A 15487-nucleotide genomic window follows, 5' to 3' on the forward strand; every position below is an offset into this window, starting at 1 on the left:
ACGATATATTTTTTTTTTCCCTTTTTCTCGTTTTGTGAGTGTGTATGTGTATGCTTGTGTGTGTGCTTTTGTCTGTATAGCTTTGTTTTTACCATTTGTCCTAGGGTTCTGTTTGTCCGTTTTTTCTTTCTTTTTTACTTTATTTTTTGTTACTTAAAAATTTTTTTCTTAATAATTATTTTTTATTTTAATTATTTTATTTTATTTTATTTTATTTTATCTTCTTTCTTTCTTTCTTTCTTTCTTTCTTTTTCTCCCTTTTATTCTGAGCCATGTGGAGGACAGGCTCTTGGTGCTCCAGCCAGGTATCAGGGCTGTGCCTCTGAGGTGGGAGAGCCAAGTTCAGGACACTGGTCCACAAGAGACCTCCCAGATCCACGTAATATCAAATGGTGAAAATCTCCCAGAGATCTCCATCTCAACGCCAAGACCAGTTCCACTCAACAACCAGCAAGCTACAGTGCAGGACACCCTATGCCAAACAACTAGCAAGACAGGAACACAACCCCATCCATTAGCACAGAGGTTGCCTAAGATCATAATAAGGCCACAGACACCCCAAAACACACCACCAGACGTGGACCTGCCCACCAGAAAGACAAGAAACAGCCTCATCCACCAGAACACAGGCACTAGTCCCCTCCACCAGGAAGCCTACACAACCCACTGAACCAACCTTAGCCACTGGGGACAGACACCAAAAACAATGGAAACTATGAACCTGCAGCCTGCGAAAAGGAGACCCCAAACACAGTAAGTTAAGCAAAATGAGAAGACAGAGAAACACACAGCAGATGAAGGAGCAAGGCAAAAACCCACCAGACCTAACAAATGAAGAGGAAATAGGCAGTCTACCTGAAAAAGTATTCAGAATAATGATAGTAAAGATGATCCAAAATCTTGGAAATAGAATGGAGAAAATACAAGAAACGTTGAACAAGGACCTGGAATAACTAAAGAGCAAACAAACAGAGATGACAACACAATAAATGAAATTAAACATTCTCTAGAAGGGATCAGTAGCAGAATAACTGAGGCAGAAGAACGGATAAGTGACCTGGAAGATAAAATAGTGGAAATAACTACTGCAGAGCAGAATAAAGAAAAAAGAATGAAAAGAATTGAGGACAGTCTCAGAGACCTCTGGGACAACATTAAATGCACCAACATTCGAATTATAGGGGTCCCAGAAGAAGAAGAGAAAAAGAAAGGGACTGAGAAAATATTTGAAGAGATTATAGTTGAAAACTTCCCTAATATGGGAAAGAAAATAGTTAATCAAGTCCAGGAATCACAGAGAGTCCCATACAGTATAAATCCAAGGAGAAACACGCCAAGACACATATTAATCAAACTATCAAAAATTAAATACAAAGAACAAATATTAAAAGCAGCAAGGTAAAAACAACAAGTAACACATAAGGGAATCCCCATAAGGTTAACAGCTGCTCTTTCAGCAGAAACTCTGCAAGCCAGAAGGGAGTGGCAGGACATATTTAAAGTGATGAAAGAGAAAAACCTACAACCAAGATTACTCTACCCAGCAAGGATCTCATTCAGATTTGATGGAGAAATTAAAAGCTTTACAGACAAGCAAGAGCTAACAGAATTCAGCACCACCAAACCAGCTTTACAACAAATGCTAAAGGAACCTTTCTAGGCAAGAAACACAAGAGAAGGAAAAGACCTACAATAATAAACCCAAAACAATTAAGAAAATGGTAATAGGAACATACATATCGATAATTACCTTAAATGTAAATGAATTAAATGCTCCAACCAAAAGACATAGACTGGCTGAATGGATACAAAAACAAGACCCATATATATGCTGTCTACAAGAGACCCACTTCAGACCTAGGGACACATACAGACTGAAAGTGAGGGGATGGAAAAAGATATTCCATATAAATGGAAATCAAAAGAAAGCTGGAGTAGCAATTCTCATATCAGACAAAATAGACTTTAAAACAAAGACTATTACAAGAGACAAAGAAGGACACTACATAATGATCAAGGGATCAATCCAAGAAGAAGATATAACAATTGTAAATATTTATGCACCCAACATAGGAGCACCTCAATACATAAGGCAAATGCTAACAGCCATAAAAGGGGAAATTAACAGTAACACAATCATAGTAGGGGACTTTAACACCCCACTTTCACCAATGGACAGATCATCCAAAATGAAAATAAATAAAGAAACACAAGCTTTAAATGATACATTAAACAAGATGGACTTAATTGATATTTATAGGACAATCCATCCAAAAACAACAGAATACACATTCCTCTCAAGTGCTCATGGAACATTCTCCAGGATAGATCATATCTTGGGTCACAAATCAAACCTTGGTAAATTTAAGAAAATTGAAATCATACCAAGTATCTTTTCTAACCACAACACTATGAGACTAGATATCAATTACAGGAAAAAATCTGTAAGAAATACAAACACATGGAGGATAAACAACACACTACTTAATCACCAAGAGATCACTGAAGAAATCAAAGAGGAAATCAAAAAATACCTAGAAACAAATGACAATGAAAACACAACGACCCAAAACCTATGGGATGCAGGAAAAGCAGTTCTAAGAGGGAAGTTTACAGCTATACAAGCCTACCTTTAGAAACAAGAAACATCTCAAATAAACAACCTAACCTTACACCTAACACAATTAGAGAAAGAAGAACAAAAAAAAACCCAAAGTTAGCAAAAGGAAAGAAATCATAAAGATCAGATCAGAAGTAAATGAAAAAGAAATGAAGGAAACAATAGCAAAGATCAATAAAACTAAAAGCTGGTTCTTTAAGATGATAAACAAAATTGATAAACCATTAGCCAGACTTATCAAGCAAAAAAGGGAGAAGACTCAAATCAATAGAATCAGAAATGAAAAAGGAGAAGTAACAACTGACACTGCAGAAATACAAAGGATCATGAGAGATTACTACAAGCAACTACATGCCAATAAAATGGACAACCTGGAAGAAATGGACAAATTCTTAGAAATGCACAACCTTCCGAGACTGAACCAGGAAGAAATAGAAAATATGAACAGACCAATCACAAGCACTGAAATTGAAACTGTGATTAAAAATCTTCCAACAAACAAAAGCCCAGGACCAGATGGCTTCACAGGCGAATTCTATCAAACATTTAGAGAAAAGCTAACACCTATCCTTCTCAAACTCTTCCAAAATATAGCAGAGAGAGGAACACTCCCAAACTCATTCTACGAGGCCACCATCACTCTGATACCAAAACCAGATAAAGATGTCACAAAGAAAGAAAACTACAGGCCAATATCACTGATGAACATAGATGCAAAAATCCTCAACAAAATACTAGCAAACAGAATCCAACAGCACATTAAAAGGATCATACACCATGATCAAGTGGGGTTTATCCCAGGAATGCAAGGATTCTTCAATATACGCAAATCAATCAACGTGATACACCATATTAACAAATTGAAGGAGAACAACCATATGATCATCTCAATAGATGCAGAGAGAGCTTTTGACAAAATTCAACACCAATTTATGATAAAAACCCTCCAGAAAGTAGGCATAGAGGGAACTTTCCTCAACATAATAAAGGCCATATATGGCAAACCCACAGCCAACATCGTCCTCAATGGTGAAAAACTGAAACCATTTCCACTAAGATCAGGAACAAGACAAGGTTGCCCACTCTCACCACTAGTATTCAACATAGTTTTGGAAGTGTTAGCCACAGCAATCAGAGAAGAAAAAGAAATAAAAGGAATCCAAATCAGAAAGAAGTAAAGCTGTCACTGTTTGCAGATGACATGATACTATACATAGAGAATCCTAAAGATGCTACCAGAAAACTACTAGAGCTAATCAATGAATTTGGTAAAGTAGCAGGATACAAAACTAATGCACAGAAATCTCTTGCATTTCTATACACTAATGACGAAAAATCTGAAAGTGAAATTAAGAAAACACTCCCGTTTACCATTGCAACAAAAAGAATAAAATATCTAGGAATAAACCTACCTAAGGAGACAAAAGACCTGTATGCAGAAAATTATAAGACACTGATGAAAGAAATTAAAGATGATACAAATAGATGGAGAGATATATCATGTTCCTGGATTGGAAGAATCAACATTGTGAAAATGACTCTACTACCCAAAGCAATCTACAGATTCAATGCAATCCCTATCAAACTACCACTGGCATTTTTCACAGAACTAGAACAAAAAATTTCACAATTTGTATGGAAATGCAGAAGACCCCAAATAGCCAAAGCAATCTTGAGAAAGAAAAACGGAGCTGGAGGAATCAGGCTCCCTGACTTCAGACTATACTACAAAGCTACAGTAATCAAGACAATATGGTACTGGCACAAAAACAGAAATATAGCTCAATGGAACAGGATAGAAAGCCCAGAGATAAACCCACGCACATATGGTCACCTTATTTTGATAAAGGAGGCAAGAATATACAGTGGAGAAAAGACAGCCTCTTCAATAAGTGGTGCTGGGAAAACTGGACAGCTACATGTAAAAGAATGAAATTAGAACACTCCCTAACACCATACACAAAAATAAACTCAAAATGGATTAAAGACCTAAATGTAAGGCCAGACACCATCAAACTCTTAGAGGAAAACATAGGCAGAACACTCTATGACATAAATCACAGCAAGATCCTTTTTGACCCACCTCCTAGAGAAATGGAAATAGAAACAAAAATAAACAAATGGGACCTAATGAAACTTAAAAGCTTTTGCACAGCAAAGGAAACCATAAATAAGACAAAAAGACAACCCTCAGAATGGGAGAAAATATTTGCAAATGAAGCAACTGACAAAGGATTAATCTCCAAAATTTACAAGCAGCACATGCAGCTCAATATCAAAAAAACAAACAACCCAATCCAAAAATGGGCAGAGGACCTAAATAGACATTTCTCCAAAGAAGATATACAGATTAGCAACAAACACATGAAAGAATGCTCAACATCATTAATCATTAGAGAAATGCAAATCAAAACTACAATGAGATATCATCTCACACCAGTCAGAATGGCCATCATCAAAAAATCTACAGACAATAAATACTGGAGAGGGTGTGGAGAAAAGGGAATCCTCTTGCACTGTTAGTGGGAATGTAAATTGATACAGCCACTATGGAGAACAGTATGGAGGTTCCTTAAAAAACTAAAAATAGAACTACCATATGACCCAGCAATCCCACTACTGGGCATATATCCTGAGAAAACCATAATTCAAAAAGTCATGTACCAAAATGTTCATTGCAGCTCTATTTACAATAGCCAGGACATGGAAGCAACCTAAGTGTCCATCATCGGGTGACTGGATAAAGAAGATGTGGCACATATATACAATGGAATATTACTCAGCCATAAAAAGAAACGAAATGGAGTTATTTGTAGTGAGGTGGATGGAGTTACAGTCTGTCGTACAGAGTGAAGTAAGTCAGAGAGAGAAAAACAAATACAGTATGCTAACACATATCTATGGAATCTAAGGGGAAAAAAAAAAGGTCATGAAGAATCTAGAGGCAAGATGGGAATAAAGACACAGACCTACTAGAGAATGGACTTGAGGATTTGGGGAGGGGGAATGGTAAGATGTGACAAAGAGAGAGAGTGGCATGGACATATATACACTACCAAATGTAAAATAGATAGCTAGTGGGAAGCAACCGCATAGCACAGGGAGATCAGCTCTGTGCTTTGTGACCACCTAGAGGTGTGGGGTGGGGAGGGCGAGAGGGAGTGAGATGCAAGAGGGAAGAGATATGGGAACATATGTATATGTATAACTGATTCACTTTGTTATAAAGCAGAAACTAACACACCATTGTAAAGCAATTATACTCCAATAAAGATGTTAAAAAAAAAAGTTACATACTATATGGTTCCATTTATAAGACATTCTGGAAAAGATAAAAATATAGGTACCCAGGATATATCAGTGGTTGCCAGGTATTAGGGGTGGGGGAATATTCTGAATAGAAAGGGGATGCATGAGGGAATTCCTTGAGCTGTTGTAATTGTTTTGCATACTGTCTGTGGTCATAAATATAAAAATATGCATGTGAAAAAAAATAGAAGTGTGTACATACCAAAAATAGTGAACTGGAGTAGTAACATCAGCAAGATGGTGGAATAGAGTTTCCAGCACTTGTCGTCTCATTGGAACATCAATCTGAACAACCATCCACACATGAAAATGCCTCCACATGAGCTAATACAGCACTTGAGTGGAGCACACAAATGAAAGATACGTTGAAGAGGGTAAAAAGGACAATTTCACACTACCTGCATTACCCTTTCCCCAAGCCTGTGCAGTGAAGTGTGGAGAGATACACCCTTTGCATGGGGGGAAGAAGAGTGAAGGTAGCACCCAACTTTGCCATAGACCCAAGCACCAGCCTCCTCCAGTGAATCCAGGCTCCAGGAAAGCCCCTCCAGGTAAACCATAACTCAGAATCCAGGCCTGCCCCTGTGGACCCAGACACCAGGCTCCATGCTGCCCAACCCAGCGCCATGCTGGCCCTACAGTCCCAGGTACCAGATTGGCACCCATGGACCTAGGCTCCAGGCCTGCCCCAATAGACTCCACTATCAGGATTGCCCCTATGGCCTCAGACCAGGCCTACCCCCATGGATCCAGACAACAGGCCAACTCCACCAAGGTCAGCCCCCACAGATTAAGGTTCAAGGCCTGTCACTGTCACAGGAACAGGTCAGCTCCTGTGGACCCAGGCTTCAGGCCTATCTCCACAGATCCAGTCACCAGGCCAAGTCCAATGAACCCCAGCACCAGGCCAGCCCCTATGGACATAGACAGGCCTACTGCACAGACCCAATTAACAAGCCCAGCCCAGTGGCTCCTGGCACCAGATCAGACACCATGGATCCAAGTTTCAGGCCTGTCCCTGCAGTCTCAGGTACCAGGCCCACTCACCTGCTAAACCAACCACCAGGTCAGCCTGCCTGAAGGCTCCAGGAGCAAGCCTACCCATAGACATCACCAGCTGATCCACCCAGAATCTCTGAGCAGCTAGTCTGTGAAGGGCTTTCACTACTAAAGCCAGTCTGTAAAGACTGGAAGAGGTGCCTCTTCTTCAAACATGCAGACACCAATGCAAATCCACAAGGGCCACAAATAATCAGGGAAACATGACACCACCATAGTAACAAAATAAAGCATGAGTAACCAACCCAAAAGAAATAGAGATCTTTAAACCGCCTGACAAAGAATTCAACATAATCATCTTAAAGAAGCTCAGTGAGCTACAAGAAAGCTAAACAAAATCAGGAAAACAATACAAGAACAAAATGAGACAGGACAAAGAGCTAGAAACCATAAAAAAGAACCAAATAGAAATTCTATACTTGAGAAACACAATGACTACATTTTAAAATGCCAGCACTTCAGTAGGAGACTTGATCAAGCAGAAGAAAGAATCAGTGAGTTCTAAGACTTGCTGTTCATTTGAAATCACCCAGTCAGAGGACCAAAAGAAAGTCTACAGGAATTATGGGGTACCAGCAAAGGTATCAATATATGCATTATGGGAATCCCAGAAGAGGCAGAGAAAGAGAAAGGGGAAGACAGGTTATTTAAAATATAAAAATAGAAAACGTCCCTAATCTGGAGAGGGAAATGAACACCCATATCCATGCAGCCTAAATAACTCCAAATAATTATAATCAAACTCTTAAGAGTTGAAGACAAAGAGAATTTTGAAAGCAGCAATAGAAAAGCAACTCATCATATCCAAGGGCACCCCCCTAAGACTATTAACAGATGTCTCATCAGAAACCTTGCAAGCCAAGAGAGAGAGGCATGATATCTTCAAAGTGCTGAAAGAAAAAAGACTGCAACTAAGAAAACTACACCCGGCAAAGCTGTCATTCAGAAATGAAGAGGGAAAAAAAATTCCCATACAAACAAAAGCTTGAGGGAGTTTACCACTGGACCACCTTACAAGAAATGCTAAAGGGAGTTCTTCAAGTTGAAATGAAAAGATGCTAAGTAACAACTTGAAAACATATGAAAGTATAAAACTCAGTGGTAAAAGTAAAGTCAGAATACTCTACTATAGTACAGTGGCATGTTAATAACAAAACTTTAGTATAAAGATTAAAGGACAAAGTATTAAAAATAACTGTAACTAAAATTTATTATTGATACACGAAATAAAGAAATGTAAATTGTGATATCAATTAACATTAAAGGTGGGGGGAGGAGAAGTTAAATCATAGAGATTTTGTATGTGGTCAAAGTTAGGTTCTTAGCTTGAAATAAACAGTTATGTTTTATGTAAGCCTCATGGTAACCACAAAGAAAAAATGTGCAGTAGATACACAAAAGATAGAGAAAGGGATCAGTGCATTGCACTATAAAAAAAGCATCAAATTATAAAGGAAGATAGCAAAGAAAGGAAAAAAGGGACACACACAAAAAACGAAAACAATGAACAAAATGGCAATAAAAAGACCTTACCGGGCTTTCCTGGTGGCGCAGTGGTTGAGAATCTGCCTGCCAATGCAGGGGACACGGGTTCGAGCCCTGGTTTGGGAAGATCCCACATGCCGCGGAGCAACTGGGCCCATGAGCCACAATTACTGAGCCTGCGCGTCTGGAGCCTGTGCTCCGCAACAAGAGAGGTCGCGATAGTGAGAGGCCCGCACGCACCATGATGAAGAGTGGCCCCCACTTGCCACAACTAGAGAAAGCCCTCGCACAGAAACGAAGACCCAACACAGCAAAAAATAAATTAATTAATTTTTTTTAAAAAAGAGCCTCTTATAAAAAAAAAAAGACCTTACCTATCAATAATTACTTTAAACGTAAATGAAATAAATTATTTAATCCAAAGATAGTAGAGTAGCTGAATCAATCAGTAGAGTAGTTGATGGGATTGAAAAACAGATCCAACTTTTTGCTACCAACCAGAGACTCACTTTAAGGATATCCATAGGCTGAAAGTGAAAGGATGGAAAAAGATATCCCATGCAAATGGTAACCAAAAGAGAGCTGGGATGGCTATACTTATATCAGACAAAATAGAATTTCAGTTGAAATCTTTCACAGAGAATAAAAAAGGTCACTATTATGATGTGGCCAATTCATAAAGAAGATATAATAATTGTAAATATATATGCACCTAACATCTGGGCACTTAAATATATAAGGCAAATATTAACAGAACTGAACAGAGAAATAAACAGTAATACAGTAGTAGTAGGGAACTTCAATACCCCATTATCAACAATGGATAGTTCATCCAGACAGAAAACACTACAGAACAAATGAACATAACAGACACACATAGAACATTCCATCCAACAGCAGCAGAATAAATATTTTTTCTCAAGAACACACGGAACATTCTCCAGGATAGATCATATGTTATGGCACAAAACAAATCTTAACACATTTAAGAAGACTGAAATCATATAAAGTATCCTTTTGACCACAATATTATGAAACTAAAAATCATTAACAGGAGGAAAATTGGAAAATTCACAGATACATGAAAATTAAACACACTCCTTAACAATCAATGGATCAGAAAAGAAATCAAAAGGGAAATCAAAAAGTATCTTGAGAAAAATGAAAATAGAAGCAAAACATACAAAAGCAGATGGGATAAAGCAAATGCAGTTTCAAGAGGAAAGTTTATAGAGATAAAAGCCTACAGTTTTTTTTAAAAAGAAAGATCTTAAGTAAACTACCTAACTTTATGCCTTAAGAAACTTGAAAAAGAAGAATTAAGGTCAAAATCTGCAGGTGGAAAAAAAGATAACATTAGAGCAGATATAAATGAAATAAAGACTAGAAAGACAATAGAAAAGATCAATAAAACTGAGTTGGTCCTTTGAAAATATGAAGCTGAAAAACTTTTAGCTAGTCTAATCAAGTAAAAAAAGAAAGATAGGACTCAAATAAATGTTATAAACAAGAGAGAAGAGTTCCAATATTGCAGAGCAGGCAATGAAGAATTTGGAGCAGAAAGGCAGTAAATAGTTGGTACAATGTTTATAAATCCCTCTAATACATTAAAATTAAATAAAAGTAGGCTAAATGTGGACTGATGAGAACATCATGAATCTTGGATTATGATTAATCCACTTTTGTCCAAAGAATTTTAAAAATTTAATTCCTGGAAGAATACAAAAGAAGTGACAGCTATAGTTACCCCTGTGTAGGGAAAGCAGATGGTTATAGGACTAGGTATTAGGGAAGATTTTATTTTCAAGTTATTTTGGGTAATTTTTGGATTTTTATAGTATCTGTTTTTATTTCCCATTTTTTTAAACTACAAAATTAATGTAACATCAGAACATACACACACTTTCATGGTTGGGAATCTACCAATAGAAACATAAGAATGACAATCTAAGAATGTTTATTGCACGATCATTTCTGGTGAAAAAAGTAGAAACAATTTGAATGTCTACAGTAGGGAATGGTTCAAAATACTGGCATACATCCCATACTAGAAATATTCTGAAACTTTAAAAAGAATGAGTCAGATCTACAGTATTGACCTGGGAAAATGTCCATGATTATTTAAGTGTAAAGGGCAAAATGCCACGAAATATGTCACTATGGGGGTAAAACCTTTCACAGACATGCAATAAACCCTTCACATGTGCAGATATGCTTGAGCACGAAGGAAGAAGCAACACACACACATATTGGTTATTTCAGGGATTTGTGGGAGGGGAAGAAATTGTTTTCATTTTATTTCTGCCCCACTTCACTGGTTTCAGTGAAAACAAATAGTTTTATAAAATTTATTTCCAGTACTGATCATTACAATAATTCAGAAACAGCACTGATACCAGAGCAATTTTCATTTTAATAACTTTTCCATTTTCCCACTTGAAAAAAAAAGAGTTCAAAGATTACTAAAATAAATCAATACTAATGAAACCCAGTATTTTACCAACATTTTCCTTAAAGAAAAAAAAAGTATATCTCCAAAAATAATTTCATGATGCTAGACTAGGATGGGGAGAGAGGAAAATTTACTGAAGTCTCAACCGTATGAAGTGTCTGATGTACATTAAATTGCAAGCCATCATTAATGGCCTTCCCACATTTATATGGTTTCTTCCCAGAATGAATTCTCTGATGGTGTGAGAAGCTCGAATGATAGCTAAAGGTCTTTCCACATTCCTTACATTCAAAGGGCTTCTCACCAGTATGAATTCTCTGATGTTGAATAAGGTGTGAATGAAGTCTAAAGGCCTTACCACATATCATACATTCATGAGGTTTCTCACCAGTGTGAATTATCTGATGTCTTTTGAGGTGTGAGCACTGTCTGAAAGTCTTCCCACATTCCTTACACTCATAGGGTTTCTCACCAGTATGAATCCTCCGATGTAGAATAAGTTGTAAGCCATCACAAAAGGCCTTCCCACATTCACTACATTCATAAGGTTTTTTGCCAGAATGAATTTTCTGATGGTGAGAGAAGCTTGAGTGATAGCTAAAGGCCTTTCCACATTCTCTACATTCATAGGGTTTCTCACCAGTGTGAATTCTCTGGTGTATTGTAAGGTGTGATCGATGTCTGAAAGTCTTTCCACATTCTTTACATTCATAGGGTTTCTCACCAGTATGGAGTCGCAGATGTTCAGTAAGTTGAAAGCCACGAATAAAAGCCTTCCCACATTGCTTACATTCATAGGGTTTTTCACCAGTATGAAGTCTCTGATGTTGAGTAAGCTGTGATCGCTGCCTAAATGCCTTCCCACATTCCTTACATTCATAAGGTTTCTCACCAGTGTGAATTCTCTGATGTAGAATAAGTTCTGAGCCATAATTAAAGGCCTTCCCACATTCTTTACACTCATAGGGTTTCTCATGAGTATGAAGTCTCTGATGTATGGTAGGGGATGATCGATGCCTGAAAGTCTTTCCACATTCTTTACATTCAAAGGGTTTCTCACCAGTATGGAGGTGCAGATGTTCAGTAAGTTGAAAGCCACAAATAAAAGCCTTCCCACATTGCTTACATTCATAGGGTTTTTCACCAGTATGAAGTCTCTGATGTTGAGTAAATTGTGATAGATGCATAAAGGCCTTCCCACATTCCTTACATTCATTGGGTTTCTCACCAGTGTGAATTCTCTGATGTAGAATAAGTTCTGAGCCATAATAAAAGGCCTTGCCACATTCTTTACATTCATAGTGTTTTTCACCTTTATGAATTCTCAAATGTTGTATAAGTTGTGAGCAATGAATAAAGGCCTTCCAACATTCCTTACATTCATTGCATTTGTTACTATTTTGAATTCTCTGTTGTTTAGTAAGGTATGATGTATCAACAGTTTCTGCACATACCTTACATTCAGGAAGTTTTTCTTTAGAATGAGTTTTGTGATGACTAAAGAATAAATGGTAACTGAAGTTTTTTCTACATTCTTTACATTCAAAGATTTTCTGTCTATTATAAAATTCCTGAGCGAACAAAATATGTTGGCTAAAAATGGGCATGTGTTCATGGTTGATAATAAATTGCCCGAAATAGCCCTTCTGTTTTCCCTGTTGTCTCTCAAACTGACTTTTGCATGCCCAAATATCTCTGAAAATGGATTTCTCAGGACTATGGCTTTTAAATGGTTCCATGATAGCCCATTGGGATGATTCTGTCTCATAAATGTTTCTTTTTGGAGATAACTTCTTGGACTCACACTTGGACACCAAGTCTGAAAGATAAGAAACACATTTTAATTGCTAGTTTTGTGTTACAAAAGAAATGAAATATCTCTGGTAAAAAAGAGAGAGAATTGAAAATAATTCACATAAGAAATGAAAGGCTTGGGGAGCTCTTAAATATCATCATGCAATTGAATGAAAATAGAGTAAGGAGAATGCAAAGAAATGAAAGCTCATGAAAGAAAAGTGAGGGAGTTAATTAACAAGTCAAGTCAGTGGTTCTGAAATTTTGATCCACTTCAGAATCACCTTGGGAATTTGTTGTAATTATGGATGTTTACAAAACATTCTAGATCACCTGAATCAGAGTCTACGAGAGTCTGTATATTTTAACACTCTCCACCAGGCCAAAGGATTATGTGCTATCTGCTAGTTGTCCCCAAACATCTATTATTCCCCTTTTGTACACTGAACCCTTGGTTTTTAGTTGAGAACAGGCTGCCCAATATAAACATTGCACTTCCCAGGACCCTTTGCAGCAGAACATGCCATGTAACTGGATTCTGCCTAAAGAAATGCAGAAGTATTATGTAGTAGCTTCTGAGAACTTTTTTTTTTTTTTATTTTTAAAATTTTTTATTTATTTATTTTTGACTGCCTTTGTCTTCATTGCTGCCGTGGGCTTTCTCTAGTTGCGGTGAGCGGGGACTACTCTTCGTCACAGTGTGCGGGCTTCTCAGTGCGGTAGCTTCTCTTGTTGCAGAGCACGGGCTCTAGGTGCGTGGGCTTCAGTAGTTGTGGAACGCGGGCTCAGCAGTTGTGGCTCGCGGGCTGTAGAGCGCAGGCTCAGTAGTTGTGGCGCATGGGCTTAGCTGCTCTGTGGCATGTGGGATCTTCCCAGACCGGGGCTCAAACCCGTGTCCCCTGCATTGGCAGGCGGATTCTTAACCACTGCACCACCAGGGAAGTCCTGAGAACTTTCTTAAGAGTCAGCTTGCCCACACCCTATATCCGTTATTCTTCTGATTCCTCAGCAAAGCCAGCTGCAATGTGCATTTGATGTCATGTCTGTCACAGATGGTTTTGCAGAACAGAGTTGCCACTCCAGCCTGGACTTTAATGAAAGAGAAAATTAACCCTCTATATAGTTTAAACTACAATTATTTGGGGGTCTCTGTCACATACAGCCAAACCTATATCCAAACTAATACAGCCTTCCATTGAACTGTTTGAGACCAACAGCTACATAAAGCATTCTATGCTAACACAATTTATTTTTCCATTTTCCTAATGATGATCATTTGGGTTGTTTCCAGTTGTTGGCTATTATGGTTAGTACTGCTATCAACATCCATGCACATTTCTTTTGGTGGAAACAGTACTGCTTTCTGCTAGGTGTGAAATTACTGCATCAGATGATATGCATTTGTTCAGCTTCAGTTGACACTATGCAACAGTTTTCTAATTTACAATTCCCTCAAACTCTAAAAGAGTTCCTGTTCTTCATATCCTCAGCAACACTTGTTATTGTCAATCTTCTTATATTTAAGCATCCTGGCAGATGTGTTGTGATACTGGATTGTGGTTTAATTTGTAATTTTGTAGGCTGAATACTTTGCCATATGTTTATTGGCCAACTGGATATCTTCTTTAATAAGTTGCCTATAGAGGTATTTTGTCCATTTTTATTAATTTTTGGGGCAATAAAATACATATAAAATCCACCATTTTAACCATTTTGAAGCATACAATTCAGTAACTTATAGTACATTCCCACTGTTGTGCAACCATCTGATCTCTAATTCCAGAATATTTTCATCATGCCAGAAAGAAACCTCACACACATGATCATGTTCTATTCTCCTCCCCCACCCCACCCCCAGCAACCACCAATCTGCTTTATGTCTCTGAATTTGTCAAGAAATTTCATAAATATGAAATCATACAATATGTGACCTTTTGTCTCTGTTCTTACTCAGTATGTTTTCAAGGTTCAATGATGCCGTAGCACGTACCAGTATTTCATTTCTTTTTATGGCTGAGTTATATTTTATTGTACAGATAACCATATTTTGTTTATCCATTCTCCAGTTGAGAGACATTTGGGTAGTTTCTGGGTTGTATTTTTCTTTTTGATTTGTAGGAATTCTTAATTTATTCTGGATATAACCAACTACATAATGCAAGTATCTTTTCCCACTCTGGGGCTGGCCCTTTCACTCTCTTAATACTATGTTTTGATAAACAGAAATTCTTAACTTTAAGGTAGTATAATCCCAAGTTCATAAAAATATACTCATATAATCTTCTAGAAGCTTTTACTATTTTACCTTTCATATTTAGATCTATAATCCACCTAGTGTGAGGTAGAAATCAAGATTCTTATTTTTCAGTAGATATCAGCACCACTTACTGAAAAGACCATCCTTTCCCTGACTCTGTGTTATATCAAATGACTTTGTTTGTTAGTCATTTTCTCTGTAATCCACTCCAATAAATATTTCAACTCCCATAGCTCTGTTGAAACATTTCTAGCTAAAGTAACTAACAAAATTACTTTACCAAAATCAGTGCTCAAATGCCAGTCAACACTCTATTTGACTCATTAGTAGCATTTGACACAACTGATCAATCCCTTTGCTTCCTGTATACTATATTCTCCTGGTTATCCTCCTACCTCTCTACTTATATTCAGTTCCCCTTAATGCATTCTCCTCCACTTCCTGACCTCTAAATATTGGAATGTCCCAGAACTCTGACTCTGGCCAGCCCTCAATCTACACTCTTTCCCTT

At 37.5% G+C, this 15487-nt stretch overlaps 1 protein-coding gene across 9 annotated transcripts in view; it reads right to left on the reverse strand.

Moving 5' to 3' along the window:
- Positions 1-8943: 8943 nt before the first annotated feature.
- ZNF461 (zinc finger protein 461) overlaps positions 8944-15487 on the reverse strand; it is a 133158-nt gene continuing 126614 nt past the window's right edge. For all 9 annotated transcript variants that reach the window (XM_082439421.1, XM_082439419.1, XM_082439422.1 and 6 more), the window contains one exon: positions 8944-12744. In XM_082439421.1, coding sequence (XP_082295547.1) covers positions 11033-12744 — 1712 coding nt within the window. In that variant the 3' untranslated portion in view covers positions 8944-11032. The remainder of the gene's footprint in view (positions 12745-15487) is intronic.

The sequence above is a fragment of the Balaenoptera physalus genome, assembly GCF_965194825.1.
Source record: "Balaenoptera physalus genome assembly, chromosome: 19".
Lineage (NCBI taxonomy): Eukaryota > Metazoa > Chordata > Mammalia > Artiodactyla > Balaenopteridae > Balaenoptera > Balaenoptera physalus.